At 35.3% G+C, this 17,308-nt stretch overlaps 1 protein-coding gene across 4 annotated transcripts in view; it reads right to left on the reverse strand.

Moving 5' to 3' along the window:
• The window catches only part of MYSM1 (Myb like, SWIRM and MPN domains 1), a 40,695-nt gene that overhangs the window by 5,217 nt on the left and 18,170 nt on the right, over nucleotides 1-17,308 (reverse strand). For 2 of the 4 annotated variants that reach the window (XM_059923671.1, XM_059923662.1), the window contains exons 9-19: nucleotides 15,326-15,456; nucleotides 14,116-14,219; nucleotides 12,802-12,879; nucleotides 11,240-11,328; nucleotides 8,268-8,322; nucleotides 7,871-7,921; nucleotides 7,078-7,152; nucleotides 6,268-6,456; nucleotides 5,440-5,572; nucleotides 1,058-1,163; nucleotides 822-879 (exon numbers count right to left, since the gene is read on the reverse strand). In XM_059923671.1, coding sequence (XP_059779654.1) covers nucleotides 822-879; nucleotides 1,058-1,163; nucleotides 5,440-5,572; nucleotides 6,268-6,456; nucleotides 7,078-7,152; nucleotides 7,871-7,921; nucleotides 8,268-8,322; nucleotides 11,240-11,328; nucleotides 12,802-12,879; nucleotides 14,116-14,219; nucleotides 15,326-15,456 — 1,069 coding nt within the window. Of the gene's footprint in view, nucleotides 1-821; nucleotides 880-1,057; nucleotides 1,164-5,439; nucleotides 5,573-6,267; nucleotides 6,457-7,077; nucleotides 7,153-7,870; nucleotides 7,922-8,267; nucleotides 8,323-11,239; nucleotides 11,329-12,801; nucleotides 12,880-14,115; nucleotides 14,220-15,325; nucleotides 15,457-17,308 lie in introns of those variants that run through there. The other 2 variants (XM_059923680.1, XR_009503403.1) reach the window with 2 other exon arrangements.

A 17,308-nucleotide genomic window follows, 5' to 3' on the forward strand; every position in this document is an offset into this window, starting at 1 on the left:
TCCCAGGAGATCCCACGAGCAACTAAGCCTGAGAGCCACAACTACTGAGCCCGCGCGCCACACTACTGAAGGAAGGCTACATGCTCTAGGGCCCGCATGCTGCAACCACTGAAGCCCGCCCACCTAGAGCCCGTGCTCTGTGACAAGAGAAGCCACTGCAATAAGAAGCCCGCACACTGCAGTAAGAGTAGCCCCGGCTCGCTGCAACCAGAGAAAGCCCACGTGCAGCAATGAAGACCCAATGCAGCCAAAAAAAAAAAAAAAAAAATTAAAAAGAAATTTAATGTTAAAATTTTCTATTCCCAAACTGTTACCAAAGGAAAAAAAGAAAGACCAATGTTGCCAATCTTATTGAAATTCATTATACTCATAGAAACAAAACTAGAAGTGAAATAAAATAATTCAAGACTCTTTTTTCCTACCAGAAAGTTAAGTAAAATGACCATTTAAATTTAATTGTTAGGTTTATACTACCGTTTTTAAAAATGATCAATTGTTAAAGCTAAATGGAAACATGGCACTTTTGAATTTAATAAAATAAGAAAAATGTTCTCCATTGTGTACAATAATAATCTGCTAAGAAATTTATCAGCCAACATGAACAAATTTTTTCTAAAACAGCATTATTTCTATATGCAAGCATGGGCACCAAAACACATTACTAATTATCTCCTAGAAATTAATTTTAGAAAGAAAAAAGCAATAAAGGAAATACACAGAAGGTGTATCCACAAAGCATTAGGCATCATGGGAAAACACATCAAGATGAATAGCTCTGGAATCTGTGAGCAATGAAACCAATTAAAGTGAAGGCAGCTTACTTTCTGCAAACAAGTCAGGTCAGAATCCCGGCGAAAGATTTTATCCATGGGGACACTGCTGTTGGAAGAAATATGAAAACAAACCAATGAAACAAATACTATAAACGAATCAGTTTTGTAATAAACTATCACTGATGCCATACATCACAATTTTATATTTAACTTGGGTTTTTCCTAAAACGTAATTTAATGAGAAACACTGCAGATGTGCAACCATCTCAAACCACAGTACATACCTCCGGGATAGCCCGTATTTTTCTATTATCCATTTTGTCTTTTCAAACACTAATCCCCACCGAGGTTCTTCTAACATCTGTTGTACTTCAAATTTATAAGGTAAACCTAGAAAAGCATAAAGCAGCACATTTTTACCAACTATTTCTTAAATCTCCAATCTCCTTTTAATTACTTAAAATTCCCTTTCGTGTTTTCACAACCGCAGTTTGGCAGACCAGCTAAACAGCACGTTAAACATAGTGGGCATTCATTAAATATGCACTGCCTGGCTGAACTTGGTTCATCAAGCATATTAATGCCAAGCAATTAATAAAGAAAAGTAAAAGTGCCATTTTCATGACAATTCTATGCAAGGAACTGTGACAGGTAAGATGATCACATAATTTATCATCCAAACCAAGACACTTTCGGAGTGAAAGCTGGCACTATTAATAATTGTGCCAGAACCACAGGCTTAAATTGGGATTGACCTAGGCAAACCAAGATATATTCCATCCCAGTGATATTTTTTTTTTTAACACGTTATCAAGCTTACAGCACTGCTATAAGGTAGGTAGCATTATTCCTATTTAACAGATAAAACTGAGGCTGAGACAGGTTGAACAAGCTCCTTCCACTAGTAAAGCAAAGAGCTTGGATTTCAAACCCCACCAGGCTTGCCCGACTTCTGAGCCCACATTCATTCCACCTCCCTCTCCGTGCTGATCTAAGACTAGACAGGGGCTAGGTTTAATTCTGGAGAGCCAGTAACTGCACTTGAGTCACGCTAAACTCTGGAGGAAACAAGTCCAAGGGGTAGATATCACGTACATAAGTTAGAAAGGAAAAAATACCAAAAGACGAGCCTACTTAGACATTTCTCACATATCTTTCAAAATCTCCATGTAATTGTATTTGCAGTATATTAAAGGCTCAGCTGATTCATTACCAAAGGCCAATACCATAATAACACTTATATAATGCTTACTCTGTGCCAGGCTTTATATATAAAGGTGCTTTTTATATAGATGTAAGGCCAGTTACATGAACTAGCTACCAGTGTTGTCCCCAGTGTTTTTTTTGACGAGGACACTGAGCCACAGAAAGGTTACTAAATAACCTGTTCTTGGACATATCTAATTAGTAAGAGATAGAGCCAGGATTTGAACCCAGGCAGTCTGGCTCGAGTTTATGTCCTTAATCTTTACATTATACTGCCTCTCAACTTGCATTTTTGCCATCGTAGGCTTTTCGAGTAAACAAAATGTCAGCATATCAGAAGGTATTAAGAAAAAAATCATAATTCTACTTCCACACAATACAAGCATAATTTGTCAATGTGCCCTAAAAAGGCTTTTTCTCCCCATTTTTTTTCAGGTGTATGGAAGGAGAGAAAGGAACAGCAAGCCTGATGATAACTGATCTTTTTTCATTTCTCAATTCTCTTCTATTTCATTTTCCCCCTCCAGGAACTTAAGAAGAGTGACACATTATAGTACACAAGCTATTACACAAACTCCTTTTGTGATAACAATCATTTACTTGATATGTTTTGATTACCTACTAAGCACATACAACAGCTATGATCATAACTACCTATTTTAGACCTATTATTTACTAAGCACTTTACATACATTACTGACAGTCTCTACAACCTCCCGTAAGCAAGTTAATAATTTTTTCTCATTTTACAGATGTGGCAAATGAGAATGAGAGGGATTAAGTAACCTGCCCAAGGTAAAATAACTAATAAATATCAGAGCTGGGATCTGAATCCAGGTAAGCAACTCCTACTCTTAATGAAAGTAAAAAATGAGACTAAAAGAGAGGTAAATAAATAAATACATTTTCAGTCTGTGCTCATAAAAAAACCATGAAAATACACACACACACACACACACACACAACACGTTATACACCTCTATTTGGTATTAAGAATATTTTCTAAGTTAAAAAAACGGCACTAAAACCAGTAAAAATTTCTTTTTGTACTGATTATTTTTTGATATGCTTATTATTTTTTTAAATTGAAGTATAGTTAATTTACAATGTTGTGTTATTTTCAAGTGTATAGCAAAGTGGTTCAATTACACATATATGTACTGATTATTTTTATCCACTAAAGTGTCAGAATAAAACGAATCACTAAGTATATTTCTGGCCTATTACAAATAGAGAAAATGATTAACCATTAGACATACTGTAAAGATAGGATTTGGGTACACACCTAATAGAGGGGGAAAAAAAAGAATGAATCAATGAATGAACAAATAAATAAGTAAAGGACCCAGTTCAAAGTACTGTAACACAAGGTATCCCAGGGCTTCTAGGAAATTTTAATTCTTGAACCAGAAGGTTTCCAAGAGGAGCAAAGAGAAGAACCGAGGATTAAGACCTAACAAACAGGGTTAACAACGGTCAAGTCATGTAAGAGGCAGCTCTGCCCAAGAGAACTTTCTGCAAGGATGGTAACGTGGAATACTTGTGTGCTGTGACGGTAGCTTATGCAAGAATCCAGCACTGTGCCCGCTAATCTTTCGGGTGATTCTTTCCCGTCTGGGGTAGTCTGTTCACACACATGCATTGGTCTTTATCTTGCTAAACAATAAATTTGAACCTTCTACAAATCTTTGGAGTCTGCTCTCTAGGCAGCTTTCTGCTCTCTGGTACAATGTCTTGCAAATTTAGTTGCCCTGGTCTCCTTGCTCTTACCTCCATCACCTCAACTCAGAGTCTGCTAGGCTCTGGGTGGGTTTCTTCACCTTGTGCCACACCTGGAAGTTCTTTTAAGTCAATGAGCTAGGTTAACTTGGGCTCACTTTGTTTCCCATCTCTCAGGAATCATATTCCTTCACTGTTTGATGTTATATCCTAAATACCACTGTTCTCTATATTTTGTCCAGTTTTTTGGTTGTTTCAGACAGGTCCTTGTTACTTCATTTTGGTCAGCAGTAGGATTCTAGGAACTGAATTTTAAATTTCATTTAATTCTAATTAATTTAAACAGTCACACGTAGCCACATGTGACTGTATTAGACAGCATCAGAGTAGAGGCTCACTCCCCAAATCTAGCAGAATGTGACAGTAAGACATGGTTTAAATGGAGGACAAGTTCACTGTGATTCTTCCTTTTGTTAACTTTTTGTAAAGTTATACTGGCGTAAAGAATGATGTATATATGTGCTATGTTCAAAATGGGCATTTTGGACTAAAGTTAATGTCAATACTATTCATTCAACAAAAACCTATAGAGCACTGACCACTCCTTAGGTATAAGGCAATTGATTAGGTACTACAGGAGATACAAAGAAGGCATAGTTCCTGCTCTTTGGGGCTCACAATTTAGTGAGACAGGCTAAATAAATAAGTTATATTAAAACATGCAAGCAACCATGAAGGCAGGAAACAAATGTTGCAGGTGCACAAAGAATAGAGCAACTAATAGTAAATGACATGAGGGGTGGTAGTGCTGGGGTCTTTGCCAAAGAGGGTATTTTTGTGACATTATTAAGAAAGGGTATCTGAGTGACATTATTAAGAATGAAGAAATTAATTTGTTAAACATTCATTTAGTACCTACTTTATGCCAGGCCCTGTGCTAGAAACTGAGAATAGAAAAATGAGTACAATATCATATCTACCTTCAAGGGGCTCATGAGCTAATGGGGAAGAGTATAATGTAGAGTGACAGTATCCAGAGAGGACAGTCAACTAGAGCAGTGGTATTAAGGATGAAAAGAGAGTATCCTAGAGATGTAATTGTTTCCTCTCATCTTTTCCTTCCATCCACACTCGCTTCTTACACTCCCCTACTTTTCCTAGTCTGCTACACTAATTCTCTATCCAGCCAGAGTTGATTGGAACAGCAGTGGACATAAATTCCAAAGGAACCAAGTCATATGATGGGCTAAACCAACCAAATTCTTTCTTGAGAGAGACAGATATAAAAATAGTTAGGCACTGTTGAGCCTAAACTGGGAGATCATGGATAGCTAGTGGTAGGGTGGTCATTATTCTTTATTAATATTATTTTTTCATTTGAATGTCATTGCAGAGAAAGCCAATCTGCATTTATCTAGAATTTTCAAGAGAACAGAAGGGACTTTGTTTTGCTTACTGCAATGTCTCCAGGACCTAATACACACACACTGCTTGGCCATAAGTTTTCTCTACATGGTAATGTTTTTGCCCAGTGGCCATGGTAACACAGTGGGAACTTTAATGCAGAAGGAAATCATAAAAGGAAAGAGGGTGGCTGCACTACATGGTATGCAAACAGTGATTCCCTAGTTGAGGACACAAACTTTTCCATCAGATCGCTTTCAACGGGTATAAATTCTGTGATTTGTAAGATTCAAAAAAAATGAAAGTAGAAGTCGGATTATTTTTGTTGAAAACTTACGATAAGAGCCATCTGGGCTAATTTCATCACTTATAACCAGGCAGGTAATCTGAGAATAAGGTAAAGGATTATTTCTATTATAAGGGCTAACAATCATTCCAATGAACTTTGCACCGCCTCTGGAGAAGTAACTCTACAATTTAAAAAAAAGTATAATTAGTTTCAACCACATAAATTTAAAAGTCAGTATTTACCCATACCAACATTTTAAACATCCAATAGAGGAAAAGGGAATGCAAAAGTGTGTTAAAAACTTCACTTCCGAACAGCAACTAAATTTATTCCATACCCTAAAATTTTCAGGCCAAAACATGTCCAACCCAACCTGAACAGATCACTTTTTTTTTAAGATCACCCTTAAAAAGATCACCTGGCCTGCAAAATCTATATTTGTCATGAATACATTTACAAATTATATTCACTAGCCCCTCAGCTGTAATCTTTATCTATATGGTAATAATTTACAAACAGCTGCCTACAGCAGAAACATCCAGATATCAAACATAAAATTGCAGAATAAAACAAAACTCTGTTTTTTCCAGAGGTGCAAAATATATTATATTTCCAATTATTTCAATTGTACCCAGCCCCTGTCTTAGTTATCCCCATCATTTTTAAAGGCTCTGGGGGGAATTATCACTGTTACTTTGATGGCTTGTCTATATTAAACAGAATAGCTAATTTTCTAAATGTGTAAATAAACATGTATTACTCTTATAATCACTTTGCTAGAAATGTTAAAAGTGTATTTATTTAACAGAAAACAATGAGAGGGGAGAAAATGTGCAATTATTTACTGACTACATACAAAAAGACCTATAAACACACCTGGTATTTGGCTTGAGTGTCAATATCTCGTAAGGAAGGATTAGGATCAAAGGCAGGATGAGAATGATACCATCCAATAACACTATAGCCCCTGACAGCCAAGGTTTCCGAGGCTTGTGTTTGTGAGACGGGATCCATCTCACACTGTAGTCCTGTACTCAGACTGTTACATGGTTCTGCTGCACAGACCTATAAGGGATTAATCCTTAGATGATTATACTGAAATCCTGTTAATTCTATTGTTTCAGTCCTTTCATACACAGATACAGAAACTTTTTAAAGCCAAGCCTTTTATCTGCCTATATAATAGGCAGCCTTTAACTTGCAAACGAATTACTCTCCAAAAGTGTGATTGTATGCGAGGAACTCAAAATCCATTTTCCTACTCAAGACAAGTTACGGGTTAGTTTTCCAGGTTGGCCTGTATAGTATCTGTATAAACAGTCTTTCAATGACCCCTATTACTTATGATAATAATTTCTAGCAAAATGATGTATACCAAGCTTCAATTATAAGGTTAGTGCATGTTTCCTGGTCTCTGGCCTCTTAGGAGTTGAAGCTTTTTACTGGCAAAGGCAAGGAAGAACTAAGGCCTGGTAATGTTCCCTCTTTCTCGGTGGTAAAAGGAAACAGGTGCTCAATATATGGAATGTTCAGTCACCTCTGGGAATATATAACTGTCCACATTTGCATATTCTCATTTATATCATAGATAAGGTTTATATGTTAATTATACACATTGAAATCTATAAAAATATTTGGTATGGCAGCAGGACTAAATAATTTTTAAAATTTTAAGAGAAAACTTACCTCAACTATCTTATCAACTTCTGAGTATCTTCCTCCTAACAGACCAATCACTTCTGCCATAGAAACATGAGCATGCTAAAAGAAATACAAGATAGACTTAGCCCAAACATACAAACCAAACACACCTGACCAAAAAATCAGAATAAATCTCACTTATCATAGGAGAGTCATTTACAAGTACAGTAATTATGCTTCTCAAAATGAAATAGCATAGTAGAGGAACCAGATGCTAGGCTCAGCACACAGAGACTTAAGATTTTAGACCTATCTGTACTGCTGGCTGAGAGGCTTTGAACCAAACATTGGAACACTCCAAGATGCCATTTTTTTCATTTACAAAATGAAGATACCATTTGCTCCCCCTACTGAGGAAAGGTATCATAAGGATGCAAAGTAAAAATCACTCTGGGTCCTCCTACAGAAAACACCATAAACACACACAACCGCTGGAGATCTCTGTAGTTTAGTGCAGAACAAGGAGTCTCCAAATTATAAGTTGTGCTTTGTTGCAGTTATCTAGAAGGCAGCAGACAAGGATACTAGGAAATTAAAATAGGGTTAATGATGATAAACAGTCTGCAAAAACTCACATTAATTTATTTTCTCTAAAATATGGAAACATGCAATTGTTTGGCTTTTCTCCAAAAGAAAAGACTTATTTTTTAGATTCCTTGTAAAGGAGGATAGTTAAGATCCAAAATACACGTCTTCCATACTCTCTCTTACGCCTGCAATAAAAATACACAAGAATAGAAATCAGAATAACTAAGTAAACACAATATAATATCCTTACCAAATCCATTATTAAAAGTGCTTCTGAAGCCACTTTCACCTGAAATGGCTCCTGAAATATAAAAAAAAAAAAAAATGGGGGAGCATAAAAATAGAGATTTTGTTCCTCCTATCGGAATGCCCACCCTTTTCTCCTTTATCTATCACACCAAGTTCTCACCACCAACCAAGGCTCAGCACAAATCAGACTTTTAAAGAAATATATGTATAATTCAAAGCCCTAGCATGGAGAAATTCTTTTCTCATTTTCCATCTGTATCACTCATCTGACCTTCAGTGTACCCTGCCTTATCCAACCTTTCTTATACACATGCCTTGCACACACAGAAAAAGAAGAAATATTTCATGTCTGAGAGGAGGGTATTATTTATGGTCATTCAGTGATGAATAAGTAGTACCTGCTTTTCTTCACTGAAAAAATTACAAGGTATCAGTTGGAAGGGATCGAATGAGCTGGAAAAGGAAAAAGAAAAAAAAATCATTCCTAATATAATTTCAATAACATAACCAGGAAAATAACATTCATTTACAAATTTGAAAATGTGTACCAATAATCTAAACCTAAACTCTGAGTGAAAAAAATATTAAACTAGGAGAACTTCTTGTGATACAACCCTTTTGAAAGAAGCACTGTTCTTTCAGACTTGATTAAAAATTTGGGAAACAACATGACCTTTGGGAAAAAGTAATTTTGTTGTCTTAGTTTCTTTTAACACCCAAAGAGGAGAACATTATAAATGGCCAGACATGTGTCCTACACTGAAAGGTTTCAAAAGTTCAATGAAAACCTAACCCTGACATTAAGATAGGAAACAAAGTTCAAGAAAGATGGAAGTTTCTCAGAAACACTTCTGTCAGTACAATGTGTTCAGCAGAGTAGGGACTCAGTAAGTATTTGTTGAATGAATAAATGACAAACAGTTCTGTTAAAGATATGAATGGATATCGAAAGTTCTATGATAAACTCATCTTTTAAAATGAAAAAGTATAAACGATGGAAAGAGGGATGCCTAAGCAAGGCTAGATACAAAAGCATGTGTAAATCTGAGAGAAATATTAGAAAGGCTTTGTTTGACCAATAAAGAATTGAGGTTTGAGAAGAATATTTAAAGTGTTTTTAGGCTACAGTCAGAGAAAACAAACAGCGAATATGTTCAAGTTAACAACTGGAAAAGAGCAGAACTATTTAGTTCCTATTCTACCACACACATAGTGCTAGGAGATCAGATACTTTGTTTTGCTGAATACTGTATCGCAAGTACCTAGAACAGTGCTTGACACACAGTAGGCATTCAAAAAGTGTTTGCTGAATGAGGAAGATCTTCAAGTTAGAAAGTGCTTTGTCAATGCAAATAAAAAGAAATGAAAGGTCAAGATAGATGAGAAAATAGAAGGAAAGCATATGCATCCCAGAACACTTTGAAGAACCATCATGTGAAACCACCATCAACCCTTTTTGAGGAACCATAGAGAATGAAAAAATTATTGGAGGACTAGGAATAGGCAATTATTGGGCCTGTTTTCAAAACACAAAAAAAGAAGCAGAGGAATTAAATGTTGAGTATCAGGAAAATTCTAGAAAAGATTAAACAGCTGATTTGTGAGCCTTTAGCAAGTGAAGAGGTGACTACTAAGAACAATAATGGGTTCATGAAAACATAAGTCATGACAGGTATACCTAAATTTCATTTTTGATAGGAATGATCTACTAGAAACTAGCAGACTCATAAAGACTCAAATATAGTTACTAAATGTAAGCAAGACATCTGCTATGATTATTCTTCTGCATAAGATGAAGAAATAAGAGTTAATTGTGGTAGTATATAGCTCATTGAACAATGATGTCTGAGGTTTACATTTATCTCAGTTAAACATTTTAATCAGTGATCAATGGTAGAAAAGGCAAGCTTATTGAAATGTTGATTCAAAGCTACGAAGAAAAGTGGATCTGGATTCAAAAAGGTCCTCACAAACTGGAAGAATGACTTGAAATTACAGTTAAGTATGTCTCACATTTAGATTCTGAAAATCAAATGTGCGGACACTAGATGAGGAGTCCTAGCTTAGGGACAACTGTATTTTCTTACATGGTTAATCTCATTTAATTTATTCTCACAACTCTAAGTTTTGATTTTAATTTTAGAGAGGTGATATATAATGTAATGGTTAGGAGTATGGATTCTTAAGCCTTAATGCCTGGGTTAAATCACAACACCACCATTAACAAGCATGGGCAAGTCACACAACCTCTTTGTGCCTCTCAGTTTCCTCATCTATAAAATGGGAATGATTATATTAACTACTTCATAGGGTTGTCATGAGGATTAAATGAGATAATATATATAAAGTGCTTAAAACATACCCAACAGTGTTAGCTATTATAGACATTATTTTATAAATGAGGACCCAAGGCTTATAAAGGCTTTGTGTAACTTACCCAGGGACATACAACTGCTTGAGTATTAGGGCTCTTTCCATTGAAAATAACCAAGTGGCATTCCTGGATGTCTTGTTTTAAAGGGACACTGACAAAACTATAGTCTCTTTCATGGGTCATCTGCAGGAAGTGAGGGTCTACAAAGTCAAGGCATTTAACTTATTTGGTGACCCTTAATGTTACAAGTTAAATATTTTAAATTATTAAAGAAAAAAACCTAACATTCAGCATCAATCAAAGAGAGAACTAGTCATTTCATGAGGTTACCTGTTCATAATGTCTAAGGAGTTAAATGACCACCTGTCACAAACAAGGTCCCCTTACAACATATGTTGGATCCTATATTCACTGAACATGAACAAATTAACACTTTTGCTCAAGGTCTCCCAAATTAATAATCAGTGAAATAAAAAATTTCAGCAGTATTTTTTTTTAATTTATTTATTTTATTATTTTATTTTATTTATTTATTGTTTCTGGCTGCTTTGGGTCTTCGTCACTGTGCGCGGGCTTTTCTCTGGTTGCGGCAAGCGGGGGATACTCTTCATCGCGGTGTGCAGGCTTCTCATTGTGGTGGCTTCTCTTTTTGCGGAGCATGGGCTCTAGGTGCGCGGGCTTCAGTAGTTGTGGCACGCAGGCTCAGTAGTTGTGGCTCGTGGGTCCTAGAGTACAGGCTCAGTAGTTGTGGCACACAGGTTTAGTTGCTCCACGGCATGCGGGATCTTCCCGGACCAGGGATCGAACCCGTGTCCCCTGCACTGGCAGGCGGATTCTCAACCACTGCACCACCAGGGAAGCCCCTTCAGCAGTATTTTTAAACTTAATGTGGACAATGTAATGTTGCAATATCAGATATCCCTTCCATACATTTTCTAATCACTTGTGATACGTTTAAAAAAAAAAAAATCACACTTATATGATGTCACACTATACCTTTTTGTTGGCCTTGGCACTTTTGAAGATTTACCAGGTTTGCATTTTTCCTCTTCTCTTCTTCTTGCCAACTCCTCAGCAGAGAGATGCTAAAAAAAAAAAAAAAAAAAAATACCATTTGATCAAAGAGTCCATCAACCACTGAGAGGGAAAGTTAATAAAGAGACACCACAGCATAAAGCTAAAGAGCACAGATTCGGCAGACAGAATGCCTGTCTCTACTACTTACTAGCTGCGTGACCCTGGCCAAGTTACTGAAGCTTTCTGTGTTTCAGTTTTCCTCATCTTTAAAATGAGAACAATAATAGTAATAATAACAATGTCATGATGTTATCATGAAGATTAAATGAGTTAATGTTTCCAAAATATTGACAATAATGTCTGACACAGTAAGTCCTTTATAAATATAAAATAAAATAATTCTCTTTCATTTCATTTCTATTACCAATCTTATATTCCAGCCCTTATGAACTATGTACCTTTTCCAGAATATATCTGGTATTTTCCTATGTCTGTACCTTTGCTTATGCCTCTCCTTCAGCTTGGAGTTCCCTCATCCACATTTCCAAATTTTGAGATTCTCCTGCTCATCCTTCAAGTCACAGATGAAAAATCCCATCTTCTGTGAAACCTTCCCTGATCACACCCTTAGGGAGGACCTTATATTTCTTGGAACCAATCTCATAGAACTTACCATAGGTTTTATCTTTCCTACTAGAAATGTAAGTTCCTGGTAGGAAGGAACCATGTGTTACTAATTGTTGTGCCTAGAATAATGCTCAGATGTGAGGCTGGGGGGCAGGGAATGGGGAAGAGAAAGAAGAGAACTAACATTTATTGAGTACCTGGTACATGCAAAGGCTTACTGAGTACCGAGTATTAGGACCGTCATACATTTTATTTCACTTAATTCTTACAACAATCTTTGAGGGAGATGTTATCACCCACACTTCATAAATAAAGCCCTGAGATTTGGTACAGTTACGCAAGGTAACAAAGCCAGTAAGTACACATTCACATATTATTTCCATTTGACTGCACTGGTTGTTCACAAACAAATTATATATGCACAGAACACATTCGTGTGTGTGTGCGCGTGTGTGCACATACACACATATACTCACTGCCTATGTTTCTTTTTAGGACCATAATTTTTGTTAGTAGAAATAATACTTTAATATTTGTAATTCAATTTATGTCTAATGCATGGAACAATATTTTGATTGGTATATCAGAACATCATTCAGTGACTTTACTGAAATGAATAGGGCACAACTCCCTGGCACCTTGGCAGATATTCTGGAGCTAGAGACCAGAATATAGAGACAGATAATCAAAGTTCTGAAAATTAGTCAAACTCCTAGTTAACTGTACCATCAGTGCCTTCTTTGTTGTTTACTGATGACTTCTAGACAAACAAATTAACGTGGGAAAGAGACATATATATATATATATATACACCCACACATAAAACAAGTGTAATATATGTGACATTAAGATATACAAATGTATACTGACAAAACAACTTTCACTTTTGAGTCATTTGAAGGGATCAAAGTTACCTCAAACGTTTGTCCTTCTAAGTCTTTTGCATCACACCAATTTCCCCAGGGGTCTCGGACCCTACGTCTCCTTGTGCGCTGTGATGAAATTAAAAATAAAGCAAAAGGTCACAAGATTAGCTTGGAGAAATCACAGCACATTAACACACAAAACCAAAATGATAATTTTCTAAAATTCAATTTCTCCATTAAAATACCGTAATCCCTGATCAGCAATGCCTGACTGTATTTTATTAATTTACATTGAATAGTTAGCACTCTGCTCAGAAATAAATCAGTGATGATTTTCTAAATTTTATTTCAATTTCTCTTTAATTTTCGTTTCCTTTCACCATTTGGGAGTTACAACTCTAGGACAAGAATATTTTTTAGGACCAAAAAGAATCACCATGAAAATGACTTTGTGGTAGAAAACTTGCAAGAACACACAGCCAGAGGTATAATATTGAAAACTAGAAGCAAAATAATTATATCTCAGGCTTAGGAAAAGATTGCCTAGTTAATACAAATAGTAAAAAATTATAAAGTTGGTTGACTGGATTAGTAATATCCAGTTTTGCAAACATCAGTACTGAAGCCTTTAAAATGGACCGGCTGCCAGAAGCCAGTGTATGACTAGCACCACCTCCAGCAACTGTATATGAAAACACCTTTTCTTAAAAAAATAAACTAGGTAGAAATGGTTTACAGCCTAAACACTCTGAGAAAAATACCTACTCTATTATCTATACTTTTTCCATTTATCTTACCTATTACCAATTTAACCTATTTTATTAGTAAAGTCAACAAGACCACAATATGACTCTGCCTTTTAGGAGACTTGTTGGATCACTTATTTTCAAAATAAGATGCATGCATTTTAAAATACTGTAAAACTCACTAACCTCAAGAATTAAAAACTAAAGGCTAAAATATTTTGAATGGCACTTCTACAAAGCTAAATCTTATGGTAAGAATTTTCAGCAAACAAAAAACAAATGAAAGAAAAAAGAGCTAAACTGTATAGTTTTAAAAGATACATTAGATACAGAAATCAAAACAAAGCAGTCTAAGACCACTTTAGCGAAACATCATGCTCTGTGTGAACTTTGTGAGTGAATTTTTAAATTTTGGGGGTTTGTTTTTTGCCTCATAAATCAACATGAAACTGAATGGAAACCAAAAAAGTGAATGGCTTGGGTGAAATAAAAGCGAAAACATGTTCTTCTACTAGATGGCCATTTGTTAAACAGGGGAAGAGAAGTAGGCATATCTTTCTTAACAGGGTAAGGAGCAATCAGGAAAGATCATTTAGTGAGAGAAGGGACTGCTTACCATAGACTGCAGACGCTGGGCAAGTTGGTACGCTTCTACTGTGTCTTTTCTGTCTCTGATTCGTACTTTATCAACTGGCTGTGGCCTGTTATATACAGCCTGTTCTATTGGAATCCAGGAAAAACAAAACAATCTATTATTTTATGGAACTTATTTGTTAAATAGGAAGGCACATCTATACTATTAATTATAAGCCAATATCTAAGTTTTTAAAAAAATATGAGCTTATTTCCACAATACACATTTGATGTGCTACTTGGTAGTTCTCACATAAAAGTATGCTGTTATTATAAGGAAATCTCAATAAAATGAAACATTTAGGAAATGGGTCATTTGTTTAATTTCTGATTAAATGAGTGTTAAGCCCACTTTGTTACCTTTGCAAGTCTAATACAGTAAACATGATTTCATTTTTCTTTTAGTGGCTAAGGAAGGTATGACACCTTAGTTTTCCTGTAAAGCCAGTGCTTTGGGCAAACAAGGATGCTGAAATGTAGGACAGATCCCAGGGCAAACTATAAATTCTCTCTCTACATGAAATGAAATAATCTCTGACAGGACGTTTTCTGGTTGTCTTTTCATAGACACAGAATACAGAATATACTCCTCTCAGACTATGGGTTATAAGATTCTAATTAACTTATCACTTTGCAACTATAACTATTATCTTTCTTCAAAATTGTCATGTTAATTCAATAAAAGGACAGAATACATTTAAAAATATGCTTAAATTTGAGAAAAACTAGAGTGAAAGAAACTTTCTACCACGAAAAATATTTTGGCACTTTTATTACATTTAAGTGTAGAGGTTCATAAATTATTTTCTTTATTTAAACACTGCTAGACAGTATTTCTAGCATTAACACAGTATTTCCAAATCAAATGGGCTTTGATTGGACTTTTCATAAAATTACTTTTACTTGACAAAGAACTGCATCCTTAAATCATTTCTACCAGTTAGACTGAATATTCTTCCTTTAAAATCATACCACCAATTTTCAATGTAGGTTAAAAGGAAATATAGTTTATCAACAGAAATCTGTTTCAAAACAAAATCTCAATAATACATTTATTCTATAATGTTATAGCATCTTTCTGTATTCTATATCTATAATAAGTCTAACTTGAATTCTAACTATCAAAGAAATTAATGGGTGCTATAAGAATAAAAAATGTCGAGTAAAAGATGTTGTTGGGTTTTTATTTTTACCACATCCAAAATTGATTGCTCCTATCAACTCGAGGTATGTATGAATCCGTCCAATACAATTAACATCCCCACAGTTCTTCAGGCCAGGACGTACTGAGGTCTTATTTAAGTATTTCGGTTTGCATATCTCCCTAAGAGATGGAAGTACAATTATTTTGGATAAAAACATAAAAGAAGATTTCTGGGGGAAACTTTTAATCTTTGAAATATTTTAAAAATGTACCCCCTCTCAATATGTAATGTGTACAGACAACGTTAATACATAATACCCAAGTGTACTTTCTTTTCTGAAATAAAATATCTTTCAATGATACAGTAACTTACAAGTATAGTGTGAGTTTTACAAGTATCATTTCTTCCCCAATATTAAATTCAATAGATTTCAGTTATCCCAGGACTCTGAAGTTAGAGCGTTATATATCTACAGATCCAAATGCAAGCCTGAATCTTTGAATGAAAAGGGCATATTCATAATATATTGAAAATATTTAGTATTAGACACTCCAATTTTTAATAAATTGCTTAGGTTCATTTACTTTTACTTTGCTGGACAACATCTTTTAATTACAAGCTACCTTATAAATGCTTAAAAGTTTTATATTAGTTTTTAATCATTATGCTAGTAAATATTAAGTTCTCTCAGTGGAAAACAGAAACGGATACTACAGGGCATTCTAAAGGAATAAAGAAACGCACAAAGACTATGAAAGAAATAAGAGGTTTCCATAACAAAACACGTATTTACTAAATATACTTAATGTACTATGTTAGATGGTACAACATAAAGTTTAAGTAACAGAGGACTTAATAACAGTAACAAACAATTACTGAGTGCTTATAACAGATGCTGTACTAAGGGTTATATACAACTCTACAAAGCAGATTTTATCATTCTTATTTTAGAGGAAAGGAAACAAGTAGGTGAGAGGGATTAAAGCACTGACTTAAGGAAGTGACAAGATTCAAACACAGACTTTATAAACCAAGTATTCAGATATATCATATAACATAGGTATTTCTTAATCAATCTTTATTCTACAAATATTTATTTTGTGTCCTATACACCAGGCACTGTTCTAGGCACTAAGGATACAGAGATGAATCTGAAGTTCCTGAACTTACAGACCTTACATTCTAATAGTCAATAAATTAATGAATAATATATACTATGTTGTCAGGTGGCAGTATGTGCTAGGAAGACACAGTAAGAAGGATAAGAGGATAGAATAGGACAAATAGCTACAGACTATTTTAGATAGGGTGTTTAGGGAAGGCCTAAGCAAAAACCAAATTGAAAATCATAAATTCTATAGAAGTTCAGGGAGGGTAAAAAGTAATCTGTGATGTGGGAGGGTATCAGAAGTTCCATTACAAAGGTGAGATTTCAGTGTATCTTGAAAGAAAAGTAAACAAACTGTGCAAATGAAGGCAAGAAAGCTGGAATGGGCATGGTATACCCAGCCATCCAAAAACTGTACGAATCTATGAACTGTACTGGTCTAATTAAAGATTATCCAAATTGAAAGGCTTTAAACAAAGAGCTTAGTACTAGTACTGCACTGAACAAATAGTAAGGCCTCTACAAATATCTGTTTATGATATAATGATGATTCACTCTTTCAATCTGCCTCTGTATTCCAAGCATTGTTCTAAGCACTAGGGACGTAACAATGAACGATGAACATGGAGCCTACATTATCATGGGGGGTTGGGGAGAGAGGAGACAACACACAAATAAAAATATAATATTTTCAGTGGTAATAAGTTCTATAAGATACATAAAATGCAGGGTTAGAGAATGACAGGGAGGAGATATGTGAGTTACTGCAGACACAGGGTGGTCAGAGAAGGCCTCTAATTTCCCTTGAGCAGAACGGAAAGAGAAGAGGAAGCAAGATTCACCAAGATCTGGCGGGGGGGAAACATGCAAGGCAGCATGAAAAGTCAGTCAAGGCCCAGAGATGAAAGTGTGAAAATAATGGG

This window comes from Balaenoptera ricei, chromosome 1 (genome assembly GCF_028023285.1).
Source record: "Balaenoptera ricei isolate mBalRic1 chromosome 1, mBalRic1.hap2, whole genome shotgun sequence".
Taxonomy (NCBI): Eukaryota; Metazoa; Chordata; class Mammalia; order Artiodactyla; family Balaenopteridae; genus Balaenoptera; species Balaenoptera ricei.